This window comes from Henckelia pumila, chromosome 4 (genome assembly GCF_033568475.1).
Source record: "Henckelia pumila isolate YLH828 chromosome 4, ASM3356847v2, whole genome shotgun sequence".
In the NCBI taxonomy this organism is placed as follows: domain Eukaryota; kingdom Viridiplantae; phylum Streptophyta; class Magnoliopsida; order Lamiales; family Gesneriaceae; genus Henckelia; species Henckelia pumila.
The window spans coordinates 167,048,031-167,072,115 of record NC_133123.1 but is presented as its reverse complement, the minus strand read 5'-3'; the positions used below and the strand labels follow the sequence as shown (position 1 = coordinate 167,072,115).

Here is a 24,085-nt window from a genome sequence, read left to right as displayed (position 1 = left end):
CGCGCATTGTACGCTTCTGATACTTATATCTGCAGAGCGCTTTACGTGCTGCGGAAAGAAACATCCACAGTGCACAGTGAACACTGCGTATAGTATTCGCAACCTACAAATGCGCGCTGCAAAAAGTGTTGGTACGCTCTATGATTCATTATTATTGATAATTAATAATGTTCTATGATTCAAATGTAACAAAAAATTCAACCAAAAAAATGAAAACTAAACAAAATATTCATATTTCATTCATAAAAACAAAAAAAAAAAGATCTTTACACAAATTGAACACAAGCTTGGCTCTAATATATATAAAGTAAATAATTTAGCTTATTTGCTCATCCTACCAACATACAAAAACATGATACAAAATCTCTCATAAACTAAATACAAATGAACATATGTAGACTTTCAATCTACTCAAATTTTGTAGAATGTATATCAATGACACAAGACAATAAATTAAGATAACAATGCTAACATACTTCCTATTTCTACTTGAGTCGATCGGAGCTAGAAACAAAAACTTGCCTTGCAAATAACTTTTCTGTTTCCAATAGATCCTACAAATGTAAGAAAAATGGGTTAAATACTTTTTATGTTGTTATATACTCTACAGAAACAAAAATGACAAATAGATTCGCACCTCATTGCAACATGATAAAGTTATCTTGCCGACAAGTCCTGCAGGAAATGATATATGTAATAAGTTTCCATAAAACAACATGAAATAGCACTATATATTGAGTTGGTATATTATAATATGAAGGTAAAATAATCATAATGTTATTCACACCTTAAAAATAACCAGAATAGATTGATTTTAGGAAATGAAAACCAAGAAGAGAAAGGGTGAAATATAGTGGTCATGTGCTAACTTTCCCTAACGTAAATAAAAGAATTACTAAAATGCTCACACAAGATACAAAACACCTCAGATACAGATAGTCTTGCAGAATGTGCCCCATTTTTTATCCAGTAAAATCTTCCTCTCCTGGAAATAAGTAAGTCATCCATTTAAAGTGCAACCAGGATTCAAGATTCTGTATTATCTTCAATTGGAAAAGATGTGCATAAAAATCAATGACATGACCAGAATTGAGTTCAAAATCTGTATCAATTTACAGTCACAGTCCAAGCAAACATTCATATATTAACTATATTGTGGATATCTTGGTTTCCAAAGAGGCAAAGACTTGGACAAAATTCGAGTCACAAAGTCCTTCTATATCACTTACACTAACTGCATAAAAGGAAAATTCAATTACAAAATAGCTGCATATCTAGTCATGCTAGAGAACAGCATATGAATATATCCGGAAGAAAATGGAGTGCCAAGAAATCAGCAAACAAGATAACAGTGCTTATGACACCAAGGACATTGAAACATTCAGAAAAGCTTGCACTTTCTTCAACCATCAACAACACCCACACAGAACCAGTACCCCCAAGTCCACCCTACAAGGTACCTAAACTTAAACCATTCACAAATATTTTACATGTTCCATATCAAATTCATCATCATCATCATCTCCATCAACACTTTTTCACAGCTACAACGACTGAATGGAATATCAGGTTATTAGTATTCCTTTCAAGAAGATCCGGCTTTAATATGCTTCAACAAATTCCGGTTTTAAAGTGAAAAACTCCTTTTGCGTATCATTAAATCAATCATTTTCCTTTTCTAGGCGATCCATAAAGAAATTTCAATTCATAAAAATGCGAAGGTTCTGCCCAAAAAATACCATCTTATTTAGAGGCAAAGGATAAGACACGAGACCTCCAAACCACTATTTTGAAGAGAAAAAAGGAAAACTTTTGCAAATCTCACTTTTTCAACAAATATCACAAGATCAGTAATGGAGATAAGATATCTTAAATCCATATTATTATGTCCATTGTAAATTACAAGTTCCTTTTCCCTTTCTTTTATTTTATAGGAGTTGGACATTGAAGAGGTTAACTAATAAAGATCGTGGATAGAATGCATACGTGCAGTCTCTCTGGCAAGAATTTCAAGATCCTCGAGGCCACTTGATTGGGTATCAAGTTCAAAGCATTAAAGTTCCAATCATATAGACATCAAATAAAAAAGAAGCAAAAAAATCCAATATTCATGTTCTAATCAGAAAAATTAAACAAGCATCCATTTGCTTAAATTAAAACAGAAAAAACTTAATTTTCATTATCTAAATACTATGTGTCGGTCAGAAAATATGTTACAAATGATGAGCATTCCAGCACGAGCTCGAATGACATTCCAAACCTAGAAACAAAATCCTTAAATATAACAATATACATCAGATTCCACAATTTTCCGTAAAATCCATTTATCAACATAAATAAAACAGCTGGTGTTACCTGAAAGTCTCTGGATTTTCAGGCTAATATTCAAGCTTTCACTAATCACTAACTAAAAGATACAACCTATCATTCCAATCAAGGATTGATTCTCGAAGAGAAACATATCACTGTCATAGCCTTCAATGCCATCCAGAGATCGAGAAAAGGTACGAATAAGACACATTTTTTAGAGTACAATCACAGAACTTAAGTGTATTTGGTGAATTTCGGAATAGGAAAAACAAATATTGAGAAAAGGTACGAATAAGACGAGTACTTGTTCTTTTCTTTGTTGTTCTCTCAGTTTCTTTGTTCTCTTCGTTGTCCGAGAGATGGTGGTCCTCAATTTCTTGTTCTGAAAAAATAATTTCTTGTACATGTTCTATTGGAAACTCAATTCATCGAAAAAATCAAAAAGCCCATAAATTGATCAGCTAATGGTTATAAAATCCTCATCCGAAAGAAAAAAACTAATGAAACAAAAATATCCAGTTTATAAAATATTTTAAAAAATGACATAAAATACAACGAATTAAATTAATTCTTCAGCTAGCAGATACGAAATACACTGATATCTGAAAATAAAAACAATGTCGTAAAAACAAACAAAAAAAAACCCAATTTTTAATTTGCAGATCCAAACAGAAAAAAAGTAATCAGTGTTACAACCTTAAACATCAAATATTAAAATAAATCCGAAAATGAAATCAAAGTCTTAAAAACCCATGCTTCTGCGCATCCGGAAGAGCTACTGCGCGCAAGAGAGAAAGGGGAGCAAGCGCTACAGTGCTTTAAGTAGCGCTGCTATGAGATTTCTAGCGCTACTGCGCTTGAAGTAAGCGCTGCTTATTAGCACTTCACAATGTGTTGAAATGAACACAGACCCACTCATATGTATAAAACTTAAATATTATCTATCAAATTTATATAAATGGAACTTCAACATAACCACAACATAACCACAACACAGCATAAACAAATAGACAACCCTCAAAGAATAGCTCAATTGAAAAAAAAAAAATTCATCGAGACGGAATTTGATATAAAAAAATTCTTAATTTTTTTTAAAAAATTATACCTTAAACTTGTTGGTTCGATTCTGTTCTTTCGCAAATAATTCAAAATCTAATGCTTCTTGGCTCTAAACTTCTTTCGCCTCAATTTGTTGCACCAAATGTCGACACAAATGTGTAGATCGTTGTTGATTTATGTGTAAGGCTTCAATGAGAAAAAAGATTGGGGAAACGTTGGATTGAAAAGAGAAAAGAACTATTATTAATTATAAATTTATTGTTCAAATGGATATTTTTAGGTTTCATTTGAAGTTGAGGAAAATTTTGTAATTTAGGCCCCGTTTGGTTACAAAAGTCAAACCAAAAAAGCACTTTTTTTAAAAAAGTTTTTTTTCAGTTAATATGGTGTTTGGATGACCAAATAAGTGCTTAAAAATCACTTTTTTAAGTAAAAAAAAGAGCTTTTTCAAAAGTCAAAAATTATAACTTAAAAAAACACTTATTTTAAAATACTCTAGAAAATCTGGCTCTTAATTTCAATTAAGGAGTTCAAACACACGTGACGGGAGTGGAAACATATAAACTGTAAAACAAGGACCTAGAAATAATTTGAGTTTGCTAATGGGATTTCATATTTAACACAGCTCGTGTAATGATGTATCATCTATCCCATCGCACATCTACATACATATTCCCATCCACAAAATCCAACCTTCCTCCAACCATGGCATGCTCAGTTGCTCCATCCACGCTTTCACCGCCGACCCAAGAGCACACCCACAACGCCGCCGCGACTTATGCTATCTTCTTCAAACCGAAGCCCATCTTCTTTGCTTCGACTCAAACTCTTTCCATCCGTCCATTGGTCCTGCAGTGTGGCAGGATTGAAAATGGGCGCTTATCTAAATCAATGGTGGTGGCCGCTGCTTCTTTGACTGCTGATACCGAGGTGGATGAAGATGGTTTACAAGAGCAGGAAGATGATGACGGTGTCGCTGCTGTGGCTGTTGCGACGAAGCCCAAGAAAGGAAAGGCTGCGTTGCCTTTAAAAAGGGACAGGGTATGCTTGGGGGGTTTAGTTTATGTTTGTTCATTTTCCTTTGTTTTTTATTTTACATTTTGCAGAATTTTGATTAAAGCTCATAACTCTTAAGTGGTTATATATTGAATTTATGCTTGTTCTTTTGATCTCTGGCGAAACTATGACGCCTTCTTGCATGAAATTCATTTCGAAATTGCAAGTTTTTGGTGTATTTCCTTGTTATTGGGTTGGATTTCTTTTGATTGTGTAAATTGCATCGTTTGGTTTTTTTATTTTTTATTTTTACCTTGGAGAAACTCTTTCTTTTTTGTGTATGTTGCCGTTTTCCAGTTTGTGTCTTGCTTATTTGTGCGGCAGAGTTTTTTTCTTTTCTTTTTGTAAAATCTAATTTACTTTTTAATCATGTTGCGGAATAAAATCATACCTCTCTCTGTGTTTTTTTTTTCTTTTTGTCAGAAGAATGAGATAAAGACTAATGGATGAGTTTATTCCTCATTAGACACTTTCTTGGAATTTTTTTTTGCTGCCTATCCGCGATGCTCTGCCAAAATTATTTTGATATAGGGATTAAGGAATAAATATTGTTCTAAAAATGAGGTGCGATATGCTGATGGATCTCTGTTGTTAGTCGCATCTGATATAAGGGGGTTATTTTATAGTTCATCTTATTATGAGGTTTAGTAATGAGGCACAGTATGCTCGTGTATATCTGCTGTTCTTTCTGCTGTATATTATCCAATACATTGGATGAATACTCGGTAATAATCGCTATTTTTTCTTGGTATCCTGAATAAATTTTTTATAGATCCTTCCAAGTGCATTTAGATGATGCACAAACTTCCGTTTTAATGTCATAAAATTTTTAGATTCCGTGACTCAATGAATCGGTTGGATTTACATTACCTTTTGTGCATAAAACTTGAAAAGTCTTTGCAGACTCTTGCTTTATGTCATGTATATTTGCTAGTCGCATGGAGTTTTGCATGCATCCCCAATATTGTTCTCCAACAATGTCCAATGGAGGAATGGAGCCACCACTATAGTATCAGCTGATTGATAGTAATTTGTATGTCTTTTCACTTTTTTGACCTTTGTAGCGTTAAGTGTTCTGCGATCATCTTTGGTGAGGATTTATTGTTAAGAAGAACAGATCATTTATATATTAATTACGTTATTGGAGAGACTTTTGTTCTAGACAGGGATGCAGTAGGAAGGGTGGATTTGTTGACCATTAGTGTTCTTGTGATCTTTGGAGGTTTTAAGCACTCTGAACTTCTCGATTGCCACCAATTATTTTTTAAAACTTATTAGATGGTGAAATAACTTTCCTTTTGTTCGGATCAACAGACAAGATCAAAGAGATTTCTGGAAATTCAAAAGTTGAGAGAAAACAAACAGGAATATGACCTAAAAACAGCAATATCATTGCTGAAGCAAACAGCTAATACAAAGTTCACAGAAACAACTGAAGCCCATTTCCGCCTCAATATTGATCCAAAGTATAATGATCAACAGCTGAGGGCAACTGTACGTATGATATATTGGTATTTAGTTGTGAGTTTGGTGTCAACCTATGATCATCCCATCAACGCTGATGTGAAACTATCTATTGTAGGTAAATTTGCCTAAGGGGACTGGTCAAACTATAAAAGTTGCTGTTCTTACGCAAGGTAATTTGATGCATAATGCCAAAAATTATTACTTTATGTTTTGTTCAGAATGAAATTCAGGGGATAAAGAATTATTTCTGTAGGTGAAAAGTTTGACGAGGCAAAGAATGCAGGAGCCGATCTAGTTGGTGGAGAGGATTTGATTGAACAGATAAAGGGAGGATTCATGGATTTTGATAAGTTAATTGCAACACCAGATATGATGCCTAAGGTATTCTTCTCCTTTTGGCGTTGCTTTTTGTAATTTAGACTGAAGGTTTTCCACTTCTCTTTTCTGATATTTCAATATTTTATCCTCATACATTAAGGTCTAAAAATTTCCATCACGACAAGAATGTTTATGGTCGTTCATCTTCACATAAAGATATAACATCCTCAAATTCCTTCTGTCGTTACATTTCACCCTTAATTATTAGTATATTTATCAGAGTTGGGGATTTTGACAAAATTATTTGAGTTGAAAGCCTATATTAAAGTTTGAACATCTTTTCTTGCTTGAAATAAAGTTATTTTAGCTGAAAAGACAGTTTTAAAGCATGATTTGCTCATCTTCTCTTGCTTGAAATAATGTTTGGGCTTGGTTCTATTATATAAATCAAAAACCTGACTTAATAACATGCATCAGGCTGCCATTCTAGGAAAAATTCTTGGACCGCGAGGACTAATGCCAAATCCAAAAGCTGGTACTGTGACTACAAACATACCACAGGTGGTGTCTCAACTCTACTGTTTTTTTTTCCTTTTTATGTGATCTCTGGTGGCTAAATATTTTTGCACCGTTTATTATCAAGATCGAAATCTGTGCTCCATCTTAGGCCGCAGATATGCATTTAATGTCAGTAGATTCCTTTCAAAATTTTGAAACAAGTACAATATGGGCCAAATGCAGGCCATCGAGGAATTCAAGAAAGGGAAAGTCGAGTATCGAGCTGATAAAACTGGGATTGTTCACATACCTTATGGGAAGACGAGTTTTTCGGATGAAGATCTAATTATAAACTTACTCGCGACAGTGGTAAGTTACAGAATTCCCTTCCATTTTCTTGTTCTTTACTATTCTGCTTCTGACCTTATAAAATGTGTTGTATCAATCCTTTTACTCATGCAGAGATCTGTAGAAGCAAACAAGCCATCGGGCGCAAAAGGAGTATACTGGAGAACTGCCCATATATGCTCATCAATGGGGCCTTCCATTCGGCTAAACATAAGGGATGTGCTCGAGTACAAGTTCCCTTGATGTGCTCAATCGTTCGCACACTGCACGTGCGAAGCCTTTTGGCAGTGAATTTTAACTGTTGGGCAGCCTGACTGAGAACTGCTTTATTTGCAGAAGAGGGTGGTTTAGAACAGGAACACGGTGTTGTGCAGAAACCTCTTATTATGGTAAAATTGTATTAGGAGGGTTAAAGTTCGGAAGGGGCACCGAAATGTGCGTGGTTCACATTCTGCTATGCTTGAGTTTTTTTCATATTGTTTTTATACTTTGTGGATTGGTGATTCTAACAGGAAGCTAGTTTACACAGTTGTGTTGTTTTATTGGGAACAATCTTGAGACAAGATCTCACAATCTCAAATTCGTCTTATTATTATTTTTATCAGGAAATAAAATTTACTAATAAAAAGATAATTACAATTGTACGTTTGGACATCGGACAGACCAAGATCAGCTTATTATTACTACTAATGCTAATGCTACGATAACAAATCTATCTATTTCTATTATCTATTCTCTATTTATTATTATTATTAGTAGAAACGCATATGCGTTGCGCGTATGATACAATATAAAAATAGTATATATAATTTATAGAGTATATTTTTTTAATTAATATGATTTGTTTATCACTATTGCAACATGGGTGGTTAAAAAAATATGATGAAATAGTTGAGAAAGTGGGGTAGTGATCTTCAAATTTTGTCTTTTATGTATTTCTAATTTTAGTGAAAATAGTAGGGTTATTTTTGTATAATCATTAAATTGACCAAAACGGTTTTTATGTAACTCTCTTGTATTATAATATTATATAGATTATTATTATTAATTTTTTAAAGCATATTATTATTATTATTATTATTATTATTATTATTATTATTATTATTATTATTATTACCTATCTAAAATAGTGAATAAAAAGGTAAAATTTTAAAATTGTGAATCAACGACTTTGTTTTTTTATTCTTTTTCTCATGTATTCCTAATAAATATGCATAGCGATATAACGTAAATATGTATAACACATAGGACGTTTTTACAGAGACAAATAAGGAGTTATTTGCACTAAACACCCTTGTCAAATATTGAAAATGCACACTTCTCCTTTGTGAAATTTTAATAGGTCTCTTCAACCCTGATCTTTTATAAAATTAGCACACTTGCCCTTTTATATGAGCGATTGTTGCACACGCGTCCCTCATGCGACTGGACAAACATTTTGTATTTTGGGCACCAAATACCCCTGTGAAATATTAAAATTGCATATTTGACCCCTTGATTGTATAATTTTTAAATCTTTTTAATCCATAAGATCCAATTATTAAATATTTATCAAACATTTACATTTACATTTTATGAATTTTTATTTTTATTTTTATTTTAAATTTATTATTATTAATTAATTTGTTTCTAAAAAAAATATTATTACTTTATCTTGATATCATTATTTTATTAAACTTACTTCGTGCTTCCAAATTTTTCATTAAATATTCATTCATAAACAAGGATTTAAATACATAAAAATACAAAAATATTTAATTAATTAAATTTTAAGTTCAAGCATATTAATTTTTTGATTTAGGACTATATATTATTGAACCAAAATCTAAATTTTTGAAAAGATGCATTGAACAATTTGCAATAAATAATAAAAAAATTAAAATGTTTATATTATGATAAAATTTACTATTAATTCTATATTTAATTGAATAAATAATATTTTTAATTAAATAACTATGAAATATATTAGTTATTTTATCTTAGTATTAGTTATACAAAAAATATATTTTAACAGTAAATTTTATCATTATATAACCACTTTATTTTTTTTAATTATTTACTGCAAATTTTGGAATACATATTCTCGAAAAATTTAGATTTTGGTTCAACATATATAGTCTTAAATTGAAAAATTAATATGCATGAACTTATCATGTTGGTTCAATATTTTGGTACGTTTATGTATTTAAATCCTTGTTTATGAATGCATGTTTAATGGAAAAATTGGAAATACAAAGTGATTTAATAAAATAATGATATCAAGATATAGCAATAATATTTTTTTAGAAACAAATTAGTTAATAATAATAAATTTTAAATAAAAATAAAAATTCATAAAATGTAAATGTTTGATAAATATTTTATAATTGGATCTTATTAGTTGAATAGATTTAAAAATTATACTCGCAAGGGGTAAAATATGTAATTTTAATATTTCACAGTGGGTATTTTGTGCCAAAAAAATCAAAATATTGACATAATCGCATGAGGGGCGCGTTCGCATCAATCGCTAATATGAAGGGGCGCGTGTGCTAATTTTGTAAAAGGTCAGGGTTGAAGATGCCTATTAAAATTTCACATGGGAGAAATTTGCATTTTCAATATTTCACAGGGGTATTTGGTGCAAATAACTCGACAAATAAGTAAATTTTTGTAGGACATTAGTTGATGCGATTCTTGGATGCATGAAAAGCAAACACGATTATAAACGAATCGTAACATCAATTCAATAGCAAAAATATTCTTGAATGTTGTCCCAATCTTTTTAACAAGTAAGTTTCGGATATCCACCTCTAATTTACTTGAAATTAGCAACAGATAATCACGAGAAGAAAACAATCAAAAATTCAATTGGACATTCAAAGGAATCTGTCTTTAACAACCCAAGTGAAAAATCAATCGACAAACGCCACAAAGTTTTGACATTTTGATAAATTTGATTTAATAAAAACAAAGCAAAACTTTGGAAAAATTCTTGAGAGAATTTTTAAGGATTGATAAAAATCAATAATTCAATAAATCATAATTGTTCTAATTGTCTCTCATGAATGAAGTTTACAATATATATAAAAAATAAACTAGAAATCCTAATAGAACTAAACTAATGATTTCCTAGTTGGATTATAATTTCAAAATCCTAAAGATAATGCAAAAATAATGCAAAAGATACTAAAGATATCATCTAGAAGTTTTCTAATAGACTTATAAGACTCAAAATAACAAAATATATCAAAATATATCAAAAATACTCAAAATTCCACGCACACACTGATAATTGTGTTTTTGTTGCATATGTTAATGACATTTTGTTTTTGTTTTGCATTCGTTTACGTGTTTTAATTATATATTTTGTTCATATTTCATATTCTGTGTTTGCATGATGTGTTCCCCGGTTTTGTGGTTAGGTTGTGTGTTTTGGCGGATACATGGACGGAACTTTGGAGCAATGAAAATGCTGGAATTATTCTGAATAAAAGTGCTTGATCGATCTGCGATACTTAATCAATCGAGTAGAGTATGTAAATCTGAAGACAGTAGGCTCGGGAATTCTTGACCTATCGATCTGCAAGATCCTGCCGATCGAGCGGCTGCCTTATTTTGCAAAACAGTAGGATGCTATATTTTTGCTCGCTCGATCGGCAGACTTTAACCAATCGAGTAAGAGTCGCTGTTCGGGAAGGATTTTTCAATTTTGGAAACTCTTTTATTTTGGACTCTAGCTTTTATTAGGCTTTTATTCCATTTTTCAGAGAGAATTATCAGACTTTTTGCATCTCTCTTTGGCGGCTAGGTTTTGTATTTCAACTTTCATCAAGATTTCTTCCTTTCTTTTGAATTTTTCTTGATTTTTTCATGAATCGTTGTAGCTAAACCTTAATACTTGGTTGAGGAAGATAAACCCTTGATTTTGTTTATTCATGAGATTCGATTTTCATGGTTTAATCCTTGTTGAGTATCAATAGTTGATCTGTTCTATTTCATGTTTGTTTGCAAAATTTTCGGATTGGCCATCTTAGGATTTGGTTATGCAAACTATAGCTAAATTAGAATTCAAATCCGTAATTGTTTGAATCAAATAATTTGCGAATAAACTACGTTTAATATTTTCTGCTGTTGAATTTGTTAAATCTTAGGAACAACTCTTGACTAGGCTAAATACATCCGCTGATGCATATGTTGTCTAGATTCATCAGTTTCACTCATATGAATGCTACCTTAGATTTAAATCTAGACCGCTGGTATTTGGGTTGATTTATTGGTAAAGGTTAATCTAGAACGCTGATGTCTAATTAACTAAGACTAAGGTGAAACAAAAATTTGATTTTCAATGATGAATATTTGATAGGATTAATTATTTTTAGGAATCAATGATTGAATGAATAAATATAAAGGGTGTAGTCGACTGATACCAAGGCTTTTTTCTTTTTGATCTCTTCAGTTTAATTTTCAATCTTGCATGATAGTGATAATATTTTTTTTTAATTGCTTAAATTTTCAGTAGTTAATTCCAAAACTCAAAAACCCCTTTTGTTTTATTTAGAACACATTAAATTTACCCTTCCTCGTGAGAACGATCCCTACTCACACTACTACATATTCTTGGTTATCTGATTGAGTTGGGTAATTTGGGCATGACGCGACTTAGCGCTACCAAATTTTGGCGTCGTTGCCGGGGAAGGTGTTTAATTTATTGTGTTTTTGTTTTTATTATTATTATTTTTTTTTTCTTTTCTTTCACCATTTTTTTTTCTGTTTTTGCAAGAATTTTTGTGGTGTAATACTTCGAGATGTCAAATCGACAAGTATTCACAAGTTTTATCCAGCAACACAGAGAGCCTTTCTACGCAGCATTAGAGAGATTCAAGGATTTAGCGACCATCTTCCGATTTCATGAATTTTCTTACTGTTCTCCCCTTACATTTTTTCTTGATGTTTTGGATGCAGTGATAAGAAGATGGGTAATTGATGGAGCTTTCGCAGCCGGTAGTTCATTATTTTGCCGAGATCATGATAGTTTGATGCATCTGTTGGATGATATGGCATAATTTGACTATTACCGGTATTGGGATCTTACAAACCCGGATTTTACAGACCAACCATTCGAGCTTCAAAAGAGGAGGGAAGTTGTTCTAAATTGGTCTCACATCCGCTAGAGGATATTATGAGCAAGCTTGTGGCATCAACTGAGGAAGCTATAGAAGATCTAAAAAATTCTAGATGTCACCTTGTGGAGTACATAGAGAATATAAAGAGATCAATTGTCCATGAACACCGAGAACAGGAAGTGAAGCAAGATACTCAAGCAGTGACTAACCTGATTTGGTTCGATGATGATGACTCAGAGAACCAGGATAATTGGGAGTGCGAATCAAATCATGTTGAAGATTTAGAGGCATTTGAGTCTTCTCTTCTTATTGAACTGCATTCGAAAGATGTTATGGAAGAAATAGGGTATGATGGAAATATTTTGCCACTCGAGTTTGAGGATGACAGAATTCAGGAGTCTATCGATTTGAGCTCATCGATAGTATTATCATACACACATCCCCAAGACCCTTTCTTTCCATCAGTACCAGTTTCAAAAGATGTTGGCGTCCGAGAGTCCACAGAGATGTTCTCTTCCCATGTTTACAAGCTACAATGGAGTGTTGTTGAGGTAACGAGCTTAACTTATATACATCTAGCCAAGCTTGAGGGCACATGGAACAAAAACCCATTTGTGGTGTCATATGCCACTTACTTTGGGCGTCAGCCGCTCTTTGAGGAGTGCTTCTGAGGGTCAAGCTAAAGATTGAAAATCAAGCGCTGCTTGAGAGCCATGTTGGAAAACGGTGTTCAGATCAATTAGAATTAATATCCGGTGCAGCGGAAGTTTAAAAATTTTATTTTATTAATACGAAACGATTCCATATCTGGGTATCAAAACTTTTACGATTAAATTGTGTAAGTAAAACAAATAATCACTATTAAATATTTTACCTTGTCAAGCAAAAGCTTGATTGTGGACTCCAACAGAATTTAATCTGCTCTTCTTGTATATCCCGGGAACTGATGGCGTTACGATCTTTCTCCGGAATAAGGTCCATGAATAGAAAACAGAAACCCTCTGATTGACTGCACTAGAAATCAATCAGAAGTTTGCGTAGAGAATAAACAGATATGATCTGTTAATTCGGATTGTAATTTTTCACAAAAATCACAAGACCGAATTTTCTCCGAAAGGGACAGAAGATTTCGAAAATCCTCTTGAAATATTTTGTAGTGTTTTCGAAAATTCTAATAATGAATTGCTTGTAATTTTCGAACACTGCACATATATTTATAGATAATTTCTAGTTATAATTGTATCAGGACTCTAACTCCTTAAAGCCCACAATCCATAATTTAAACCCAACAAGCCAAGCCTGTTGTTATAGAAATTAATATAAAATTTATCGTGACTCCGATTGATAAACTGATTTCACCAATGTATACAGAAACCATTTCTGCATCTTTTAGAGTCAAGATAATTTTTCTGAATCCGAATTCAGTGATTTCCAAAAATGTCCATCCCTATGTCATTTTAGGAAATTCCACTCCCTTTAACTAAGAAGTCCAACTTCTCTTTCATTAAATTTAACTCTTTAAATTTAACTATCTCTACGGGGTTTTAGTAATCCATTACTTGTGTAACCCTTAATGGTTCAGGAATACAGCTAGCCGTGGGCTCACAACTCCTTGTGACTCGGAACAACAATTTTCGACTTACCCATCGAATCATGGTAAGAGCGCCTAGCAACATCGCCCCATGATTCCCTAAGTATTACTGATAGTTCCTGCAAGAACCAGTAGATTTTGGTTAGCGTACAGTACGGTCCCTTCATCCATATATCCCGATCAAATCAATAACCATTGGTATATCGAGAGTCGTTCGAGATTCGATAACTATACATAACATCTTGGAGATCTATTAGTGACATCGCATGTGTTACTAGGAACACAAAGTAACCTAAAACACATCATGTACTCTGGCCAGAGATTCGTCACACTAATATCTCCTCAGATCGCATAGGATATCCACACTCGCAAGTATGTGGTGAATCCTTGACAACAAAGCATCGACTCCTATATGTGTCGTAACTGTACCCAATCCCGACACCTGATGACCCCAATAGAGTCGGTAAACGAGTCAAAGTACAGTACTAGCATATAGAGTCTCAATGATGTTTCAAGTAATAAGGACTAATGGTGTACAACCAAAACCGCGGACTTTATCCACTCGATAAGTGATAACCACTTGGAAAGTCCGAATAGGGTAGTTCGATCATTCATCATATGAATATCCATTTGCATGCTTTGAACATCTCTATGTTCCATACCAATGAAACGTGGTACTCGGCATCGCAAATGCTAGTTTCAATCTCAAGCGATCCTTATCCTTATTTGCGGACGGCTCAATTGACTAGGAACAGTTTAGAATATACAGTGACTATAAGATGTGTTTCATGATAGCCATCCCCATGTGCTACCACATCTTACATACACTATAGTATATTCAAGGTCTTTATCAAAACAACAATAGTATATCATAATATAACAATATGAAGAAAGATAAAGTCAATGCCATTATAAAAGTGTAAATTATATTAAACAAAAGATTGTTTTACATAGAGTCATAAAAGCCCTTAGCCACAAGTTGGCTAACCGGGCACCCACTCTTTCAATCTCTCACTTGCCCTAAAGCCAACTAGTCATACTACGTAATCCCATTGCTTCGCGATGTTTGTCAAACAATGGTCCTGGCATGGGCTTAGTAAGCGGATCAGCGATATTGTCTGTAGAGGCCACTCTCTCGACACTGATGTCTCCTCTTTCCACGATCTCCCGGATGATGTGGTATTTCCTCAGTACGTGTTTGGACTTCTGATGAGACCTTGGTTCCTTTGCCTGAGCAACGACACCCGTGTTGTCACAGTACACCGGGACTAGACCAATAGCTTCAGGAATTACACCCAACTCTTGGATGAATTTCCTTATCCAAACCGCCTCTTTAGCAGCAGCTGATGCTGCAATGTATTCTGCCTCAGTGGTGGAATCCGCTATGGTGTCCTGCTTGGAACTCTTCCAAGAGACAGCACCGCCATTGAGCACGAATACAAATCCAGAGGTTGATTTCGAGTCATCCACGTCACATTGAAAGCTAGAGTCGGTATAGCCTTCCAACTTTAATTCTCTTCCTCCATAAACCATGAATAAATTCTTAGTCCTTCGCAAGTACTTAAGAATATCTTTCACGGCTTTCCAATGCATTTGACCGGGATTGGCTTGGTATCTGCTCGTGACGCTCAGAGCATAGGCCACATCCGGTCTGGTAGATATCATCCCATACATGATACTACCTATGGCTGACGCATATGGCACGTGTGTCATCTTCTCTATCTCTTCGTCAGTTTTGGGACACATAGACTTAGATAGAGAAACTCCATGACACATAGGTAGATGTCCTCTCTTGGACTCATCCATAGAAAACCTTTTCAATATGGTGTCGATGTAGGTTGATTGAGTGAGTCCTATCATTCTTTTAGATCTATCTCTATAGATCTGAATTCATAGAATATAGGATGCCTCACCTAAATCCTTCATCGAGAATCTACCTGATAACCATATCTTTGTTGACTGCAACATCCCTACATCATTCCCCATGATTAGGATGTCATCAACATAAAGTACTAAGAATGTTACCGCATTCTTAACTACTTTCTTGTACACGCATGGTTCCTCCGGGTTCTTGATGAAACCAAAATCCTTTATTGTTTCATCAAATTTCTGGTTCCAACTTCTTGATGCTTGTTTGAGATCATAGATTGATCTCTGAAGCTTGCATGCCTTATGCTTGCTTCCCATGGATGTGTATCCCTCAGGCTGCATCATATAGATCTCTTCCTTAATGTTTCCATTAAGAAATGCAGTCTTTACATCCATTTGCCATATCTCATAGTCATACCATGCTGCTATGGCAATAAGGATTCTTATGGACTTGAACATTGCGACTGGTGAAAAGGTTTCATCATAGTCAACTCCTTGTCTTTGAGTATAACCTTTTGCCACCAATCATGCCTTGTAGGTCAATAACTTTCCATCAGGCCCAAGCTTTCTCTTGTAGATCCATTTGCACCCAATTGGAACAATTCCATCGGGAGGATCTACTAAAGACCAAACTTGGTTAGAATGCATCGAGTCTATTTCCGATTGCATAGCTTCAAGCCATAAATTCGAATCCGCATCAGAAATTGCTTCCTTGAAGTTTGTTGGATCACATCCAATGTCGGGTTCATTTTGATCCCCTTCAAGAAGAAGACCATATCTAATAGGAGGCCTAGAAGTCCTCTCGGATCTCCTAGTAATAGGCATGACTTGTGATGATTCTTGAGGTGTAGGATCACTATTTTGTATCTCGGGTTCTTCTCGAATTTCTTCGAGTTCCATCATCTTGCCTTTCTTATCCAATAAGAACTCCTTCTCCAAGAAGGTGGCATTCCTTGAAACAAACACTTTTGTTTCAGCAGGATGATAGAAATAATATCCGATTGAATTCTTTGGATACCCTACAAAATAACATAAAGTGGATCGACTATCCAATTTATCTCCCACTGTCTGCTTCACGTAAGCAGGACATCCCCAAATCCTCAAGTACGAATACTTAGGAGCTTTGCCATTCCATAACTCGTATGGTGTTTTATTTACTGCTTTAGTGTGGACGTTGTTTAACAACAATACCGCCGTTTCAAGCGCGTAGCCCCAAAACGAAGGTGGGAGCTCAGTAAAGCTCATCATGGATCGAACCATGTCTAACAAAGTTCGATTGCGACGCTCCGAAACACCATTAAGCTGAGGTGTCATAGGAGTAGTCCACTGAGAGAGAATCCCATTCTCTTTTAGATAGTCCAAAAACTCGGTACTTAAGTATTCTCCACCTCGATCCGATCGAAGTGCCTTAATACTTTTACCTAGTTTGTTTTCTACTTCAGCCTTGAATTCTTTGAATTTTTCAAATGCTACAGACTTATATTTCATTAAATATAAATACCCATACCTAGAATGATCATCAGTAAAGGTAATGAAGTAGGTGTTGCCACATTTAGTACCAATCCTAAATGGACCGCAAACATCTGTATGGATCAAATCCAACAGATTTTGACTACGCTCAGGTTTCCCTTTGAAAGGAGATTTAGTCATTTTTCCCTTTAGGCAGGACTCACAAGTAGGTAGAGAGTTAATATCAGACATATCAAACATGCCATCTCCCACTAGCTTGTTCATCCTCCTTGAGGAAATATGACCTAGCCTAGCATGCCAAAGGTTTGCCGGGTTTTGACTATAGTCCTTTCTTTTAATTGTTGTTACCGGTTTATCAACATAATTAATTGGAACGTCTTTTAATTTTAAGCTATATAGATCGTTTTCAAGTTGTCCATTTCCAATCAAACATTCATTCTTGTAAATATTGCAAATCCCATTCACAAAATTGCAAGAAAAACCATCTCTATCAAGCATAGAAATAGATATAATGTTTTTGACCAAATCCAGAACATATAAAACATCTCTCAAAAATAACTTAAAATTGTTCTGCAAAACTAAATAAATGTCTCCTATAGCTTTGGCTTCGACTCTAGAACCATTCCTGAGCCTTAGCTGGGTCTCACCCATCCTTAGCTTACGACTTCTTGTCATCACCTGCAAATCATTGTAAATGTGAGATCCACATCCAGTATCCAATACCCAAGAAGAAGTATTAAGCGAAACATTTATTTCAATGTAAAACATACCCTTTGCAGTTCGCAACTGTTCGAGGTATTCCTTGCAGTTACGTTTCCAATGACCGGGTTTCTTGTAGTAATGGCAAACGTTTTCATCTTTTATCCCAATTGAAGCCTTGGCCTTTCCCTTCTTATTTGGTACAATCTTCTTGGGCGGGGCAGAACGTTTCTTACCCTTTCCACTTGGTCCTTTCTTAGAGTTAGAAGAGGATCCAACCAAGAGTACCGGTTTATCCTTCTTTAGTGTGGCTTCATATGTGACAAGCATATTGACCATCTCTTCAAGGGTGGCCTCTATCTTGTTCATATTGAAGTTCATCACAAAACCGTCAAACGATGAAGGAAGTGATAGAAGCAACAAGTCCGCGCTAAGTTCATGCTCCAAAGTCAAGTCGAGTGTTACCAACTTTTCAATGAGCCCAATCATGCGCACCCCATGCTCACGGACCGAAGTCCCATCTCGCATGCGGCTCGTCATGAGCTCTCTGATGGTGGCATACCTCTCCGATCTTGACTGAGCTCCAAAAAGTTCCTTGAGGTGCACGTGTATGTCAGCAGCATTCACGGCATCCTCAAATCGCCTCTTGAGTTCATCAGACATTGAAGCCTGCATGTAGCATTTGGCCTTGATATCATGGTCCCACCATAAATCAAGTTTGGCCAACTCTTCCGGACTTGTATTAGCCGGGGCTTCCTTCGGAGGCGGCTTCTCTAACACGTAGAAAGCTTTTTCCGAAGTAAGAATAATTTTCAACTTACGGAACCATTCCGTATAGTTTGCGCCAGTCAATTTGTTTTGTTCGAGAATTGAAAGCAGTGGATTGCGTGAAGTCATTGTAATAGTATACTGAAAAGGAAACAGACAATAATCAATGATTGTTTAATTAATTTACTAAGACATAAAATATGGCAAATTTTATTTTATGAATTACACTCCCACTATTTTAACGATTTCACTACCCTCTAGTGAAAACGAGAAACTATTTTCCTTAGTGAGAACATGGAGTCCAATTGACAAATTATGATCCCGAATAATATTAGCCAACCATAATTTTCAAAAGGTAGAGCCCAATTACTTCCAAAGTAACCCCCATGTTTTTACCTCATGTCCAATAAGGGCCCAATAATATGACGCCGTTTATTGTGACATGTCAAGATAACCCATCAATATTAAGTTGTGATGGACGGTCGCCATGTGGATTCCCCAATAATATGAGCCAATCCCATGGGAGTTCCACTCAACTTACAACAAGTGTCGATCCAATGTACAGCTTTCCGACGAACGCCCCCCCCAATAATATGAGCCGGACCGTATCCGCGGGTAGCATCTCATACATTGATCGTTGATGGAAGGTAGGAATATTTAAACAATATTTAAATTCCCTTTTTATTAATCTTGATATCAATTTTAAATCATATTTAAAATGAGGGATTTTTAATTTTGAAAATTTGTCTCATCATGCAATTTATGTATGCTTGCGGGATTCATACAATTTTGTCTAAACATGCATACATCAGTAATATCATATATTATTTAAGGATGATCGATCCCATTAACTAATCGACCCGTGGTTGCCAATCACGAGTCTAAGTCCAATCCTAGGTGATATGTAAGTATGCAATGCAATCCTATTACATTGTGCTTCCAATTTACATTTCTTCGGTCTTCATTGTCTGCTGGGCCCACCATTTCTTCAAATCTTTGTCTCCCACTAAGTCTAATAAATTTACAATAAATTTCGATGACAAATATGGGATACATTTTAGGGGTGGGAACGGGCCATAAACCAGGCCCACTTTTATTACATATGACAATCATATTGTGCTATAAACCAAGCCCATTAATAAACACCAACAACAATAAGACAAATGTAAATCACCTAACATACACCTAAAACATTGGTCATGGCAATCGATCATCCTTTATCCATTAATTAATTCAATAATTAAATAATTGGATAAACATGCAAATGCATCATAATTTAAAAGATAAAATCATATTTTATCTTATCCATCCATAAGATCATATCTTATCATCAATTGTACCAAAATAATTAATTTTATAAAATTTAATTTAATGGATAAATTTATAAATTTTCCAAAAATTCAAATTTATCCAAAAATCAATTTTAAAATTTTCGAACTCGAACAATTCGATCCGATGCCTCGTGAACCAATCAAAAACAATTTTCGATCGGATCAAAAACTAGAATTTCAAAAAATTAAAATTTTAAAAATTAAAAAATAATTTTTCCGGGCTGCCCGGGACAATCCCGGGCAGCCCGCGCCCCAAAAAAGGGCCCGGGCTGGGCAGCCCGTCGCTGCCCCTTGGGCAGCTACGATCGCTGCCCGATTTGCCCATTAAAATTCAATTTTAAATTTTCGTTTTGTTTCAAAAACCGAGGCTTAAAAATTTTGTATAATCGATTAATTTAATCGTTTGATCTGAGCAACCTGGCTTTGATACCACTGTTGGAAAATGGTGTTCAGATCAATTAGAATTGATACCCGGTGCAGCGGAAGTTTAAAAATTTTATTTTATTAATATGGAACGATTCCATATCTAGGTATCAAAACTTTTACGATTAAATTGTGTAAGTAAAACAAATAATCACTATTAAATATTTTACCTTGTCAAGCAAAAGCTTGATTGTGGATTCCAACAGAATTTAATCTGCTCTTCTTGTATATCCCGGGAACTGATGGCGTCACGATCTTTCTCCAGAATAAGGTCCACGAATAGAAAACAGAAACCCTCTGATTGACTGCACTAGAAATCAATCAGAAGTTTGCGTAGAGATATGATCTATTAATTCGGATTGTAATTTTTCACAAAAATCACAAGACCGAATTTTCTCCGAAAGGGACAGAAGATTTCGAAAATCCTCTTGAAATATTTTGTAGTGTTTTAAAAAATTCTAATAATGAATTGCTTGTAATTTTCGAACACTGCACATATATTTATAGATAATTTCTAGTTATAATTGTATCAGGACTCTAACTCCTTAAAGCCCACAATCCATAACTTAAGCCCAACAAGCCAAGCCTGTTGTTACAGAAATTAATATAAAATTCATCGTGACTCCGATTGATAAACTGATTTCACCAATGTGCACAGAAACCATTTCTGCATCTTTTAGAGTCAACATAATTTTTTTGAATCCGAATTCAGTGATTTCCAAAAATGTCCATCCCTATGTCATTTTAGGAAATTCCACTCCCTTTAGTTAAGAAGTCCAACTTCTCTTTCATTAAATTTAACTCTTTAAATTTAACTATCTCTACGGAGTTTTAGTAATCCATTACTTGTGTAACCCTCAATGGTTCAGGAATACAGCTAGCCATGGGCTCACAACTCCTTGTGACTCGGAACAACAATTTCCGACTTACCCATCGAATCATGGTAAGAGCGCCTAGCAACATCGCCCCATGATTCCCTAGGTATTACTGATAGTGCCTGCAAGAACCAGTAGATTTTGGTTAGCGTACAGTACGGTCCCTTCATCCATATATCCCGATCGAATCAACAACCATTGGTATATCGAGAGTCGTTCGAGATTCGATAACTATGCATAACATCTTGGAGATCTATTAGTGACATCGCATGTGTTACTAGGAACACCAAGTAACCTAAAACACATCATGTACTCTGGCCATAGATTCGTCACACTAATATCTCCTCAGATCGCATAGGATATCCACACTCGCAAGTATGTGGTGAATCCTTGACAACAAAGCATCGACTCCTATATGTGTCGTAACTGTACCCAATCCCGACACCTGATGACCCCAATAGAGTCGGTAAATGAGTCAAAGTACAGTACAAGCATATAGAGTCTCAATGATGTTTCAAGTAATAAGGACTAATGGTGTACAACCAAAACCGAGGACTTTATCCACTCGATAAGTGATAACCACTTGGAAAGTCCGAATAGGGTAGTTCGATCATTCATCATATGAATATCCATTTGCATGCTTTGAACATCTCTATGTTCTATACCAATGAAACGTGGTACTCGGCATCGCAAATGCTAGTCTCAATCTCGAGCGATCCTTATCCTTATTTGCGGACGTCTCAATTGACTAGGAACAGTTTAGAATATACAGTGACTATAAGATGTGTTTCATGATAGCCATCCCCATGTGCTACCCCATCTTACATACACTATAGTATATTCAAGGTCTTTATCAAAACAACAATAGTATATCATAATATAACAATATGAAGAAAGATAAAGTCAATGCCATTATAAAAGTGTAAATTATATTAAACAAAAGATTGTTTTACATAGAGTCATAAAAGCCCTTAGCCACAAGTTGGCTAACCGGGCACCCACTCTTTCAAGCCAACCCAAGGGGAGTATTTTTTTTCATTTTTAGTATTTATTTATTTTTGTTTTTCATTTTTTTCTTACATTGGGGACAATGTAAGATTTTAAGTATGGGGGATAGACTTAGCCAGTCATTGAGAGAATTTAGCCGATTTTTGACAGTCAGTGGGTCAGTCCAGTCCAAGTGGTACCCAAGAAAATCGGGATAACTGTGGTGAAGAACAAGGATGATGAATTGGTTCCCACTCGAATCCAAAATGGGTGGAGGGTTTGTATAGATTATAGAAAATTAAATGCTGGAACCCGAAAGGACCACTTCCCTTTACCCTTTATTGATCAAATGATTGAACGTTTAGCATGTCATCCTTATTATTGTTTTCTTGATGGATATTTTGGTTATTTTCAGATTGCTATTGCGCTAGAAGATCAAGAGAAGACGACGTTTACTTGCCCATTTGGCACCTTTGCATATCGACGGATGCCCTTTGGACATTTTAATGCACCGGCAACTTTTCAACGGTGTATGGTTAGTATCTTTTCGGATTTCATTGAGCATATCTTAGAAGTTTTTATGGATGCTTTCACTGTCTATGGTGATTCATTCGAAAACTGTCTATCCAACCTTGCTCTTGTCCTTAAGAGGTGTGTCAAAACCAACCTAGTACGAAATTTTGAAAAGTGTCATTTTATGGTTGGGCAAGGTGTTGTGTTGGGTCATGTCATTTCATCTAAGGGAATAGAGGTAGACAAAGCTAAAATTGATATTATTCAGTCTCTCCCTTATCCCACATATGTGCGGAAAGTGCGTTCTTTTCTTGGCCATGCAGGTTTCTACAGGAGATACATTCAGGAATTCGCCAAGATCGCATCTCCCATGTGAAAACTGTTGCAAAAAGATGTCCCGTTTGAGTTTGATGAACCATGCAAAAAGTCTTTTGACAAACTCAAGGACTCATTGACATCTGCACCAATAATCCAACCGTCTGACTGGAACAAACCATTCGAGATTATGTGTGATGCTAGCGACTATGCTGTGGGCGCAATTTTGCCAAAAAGTTGGGAAAGCATCGCATGCTATCTACTACGCTTCGTGTATCCTAAACGATGCCCAATGGAACTACTCCACCACTGAAAAGGAGCTCTTGGCTGCTATTTTTGCATTAGAAAAATTTTGCTCTTATTTACTTGGTGCTAAAGTCATTGTTTATTCTGACCATGCATCTCTTCGCTTCCTGATGGCGAAGAAGGAGGCAAAATCAAGGCTAATAAGATGGATACTACTCTTGACCGAATTCGATGTGGAAATCAAGGACAAAAGAGGAACAGAGAATCGCGTCGCTGATCACTTGAGCTGTATAGTCCATATTGATGAGGAGCTAAGCTTGCGAGAAGAATTCCCTGATGAGCAACTATTTTCAGCAAGCACAAAATTATCCTGGTATGCAAATATTGTAAATTATTTAGTTACTAAATGGTTTCCCTCTGAATTTTCCAAGGCACAAAAGGACAAAGTGAGAAGCGATGCTAAATATTTTGTGTGGGATGATCCATACTTGTGGAAACACTGCTCTGATCAAGTCATACGACGATGTGTACCTGCAAGCAAGGTAATCCATATTTTCACGTTTTGTCATTCTTATGCGTGTGGGGACCATTTTGGAGCAAAAATGACATCAAGAAAGGTGTTGGACTGCGAATTTTTCTAGCCATCCTTATTTCGAGACGCTTACATTTTCTGTAAGTCGTGCGCTCAATGCCAGAAGACAGATAATATATCCCAGCGCAAGGAGATGCGCCAGCAACCTATTTTAGTTTGTGAAATCTTTGATGTTTGGGACATCGAATTCATGGGACCTTTTCCAAGTTTGTATGGATATATATATATATTACTTGTTGTAGACT

The 24,085-nt window shown here is 35.1% G+C and overlaps 1 protein-coding gene and 1 long non-coding RNA gene across 4 annotated transcripts; one reads left to right on the top strand and one right to left on the bottom strand.

The window, feature by feature from the left end:
- Positions 1-292: 292 nt before the first annotated feature.
- Positions 293-3,216, bottom strand: LOC140864820 (uncharacterized). Of its 3 annotated transcripts, none has more exons than XR_012144365.1 (4): positions 2,615-3,216; positions 909-985; positions 638-675; positions 293-554 (listed from the first exon to the last, which is right to left on the bottom strand). It is a non-coding gene; the product is annotated as an uncharacterized lncRNA (long non-coding RNA). The 3 variants fall into 3 exon arrangements; XR_012144364.1 differs by having other exon boundaries at positions 925-985; XR_012144363.1 differs by having other exon boundaries at positions 638-985.
- Positions 3,217-4,004: 788 nt separating this feature from the next.
- LOC140863766 (uncharacterized) lies at positions 4,005-7,657 on the top strand. The gene is made up of 7 exons (XM_073267408.1): positions 4,005-4,410; positions 5,740-5,919; positions 6,008-6,062; positions 6,146-6,273; positions 6,688-6,771; positions 6,952-7,077; positions 7,171-7,657. Exons 1-7 carry the CDS (start codon positions 4,006-4,008, stop codon positions 7,297-7,299), a joined length of 1,107 nt encoding a protein of 368 aa, XP_073123509.1. The 5' UTR covers position 4,005; the 3' UTR covers positions 7,300-7,657.
- The last annotated feature ends 16,428 nt before the right edge of the window (positions 7,658-24,085 follow it).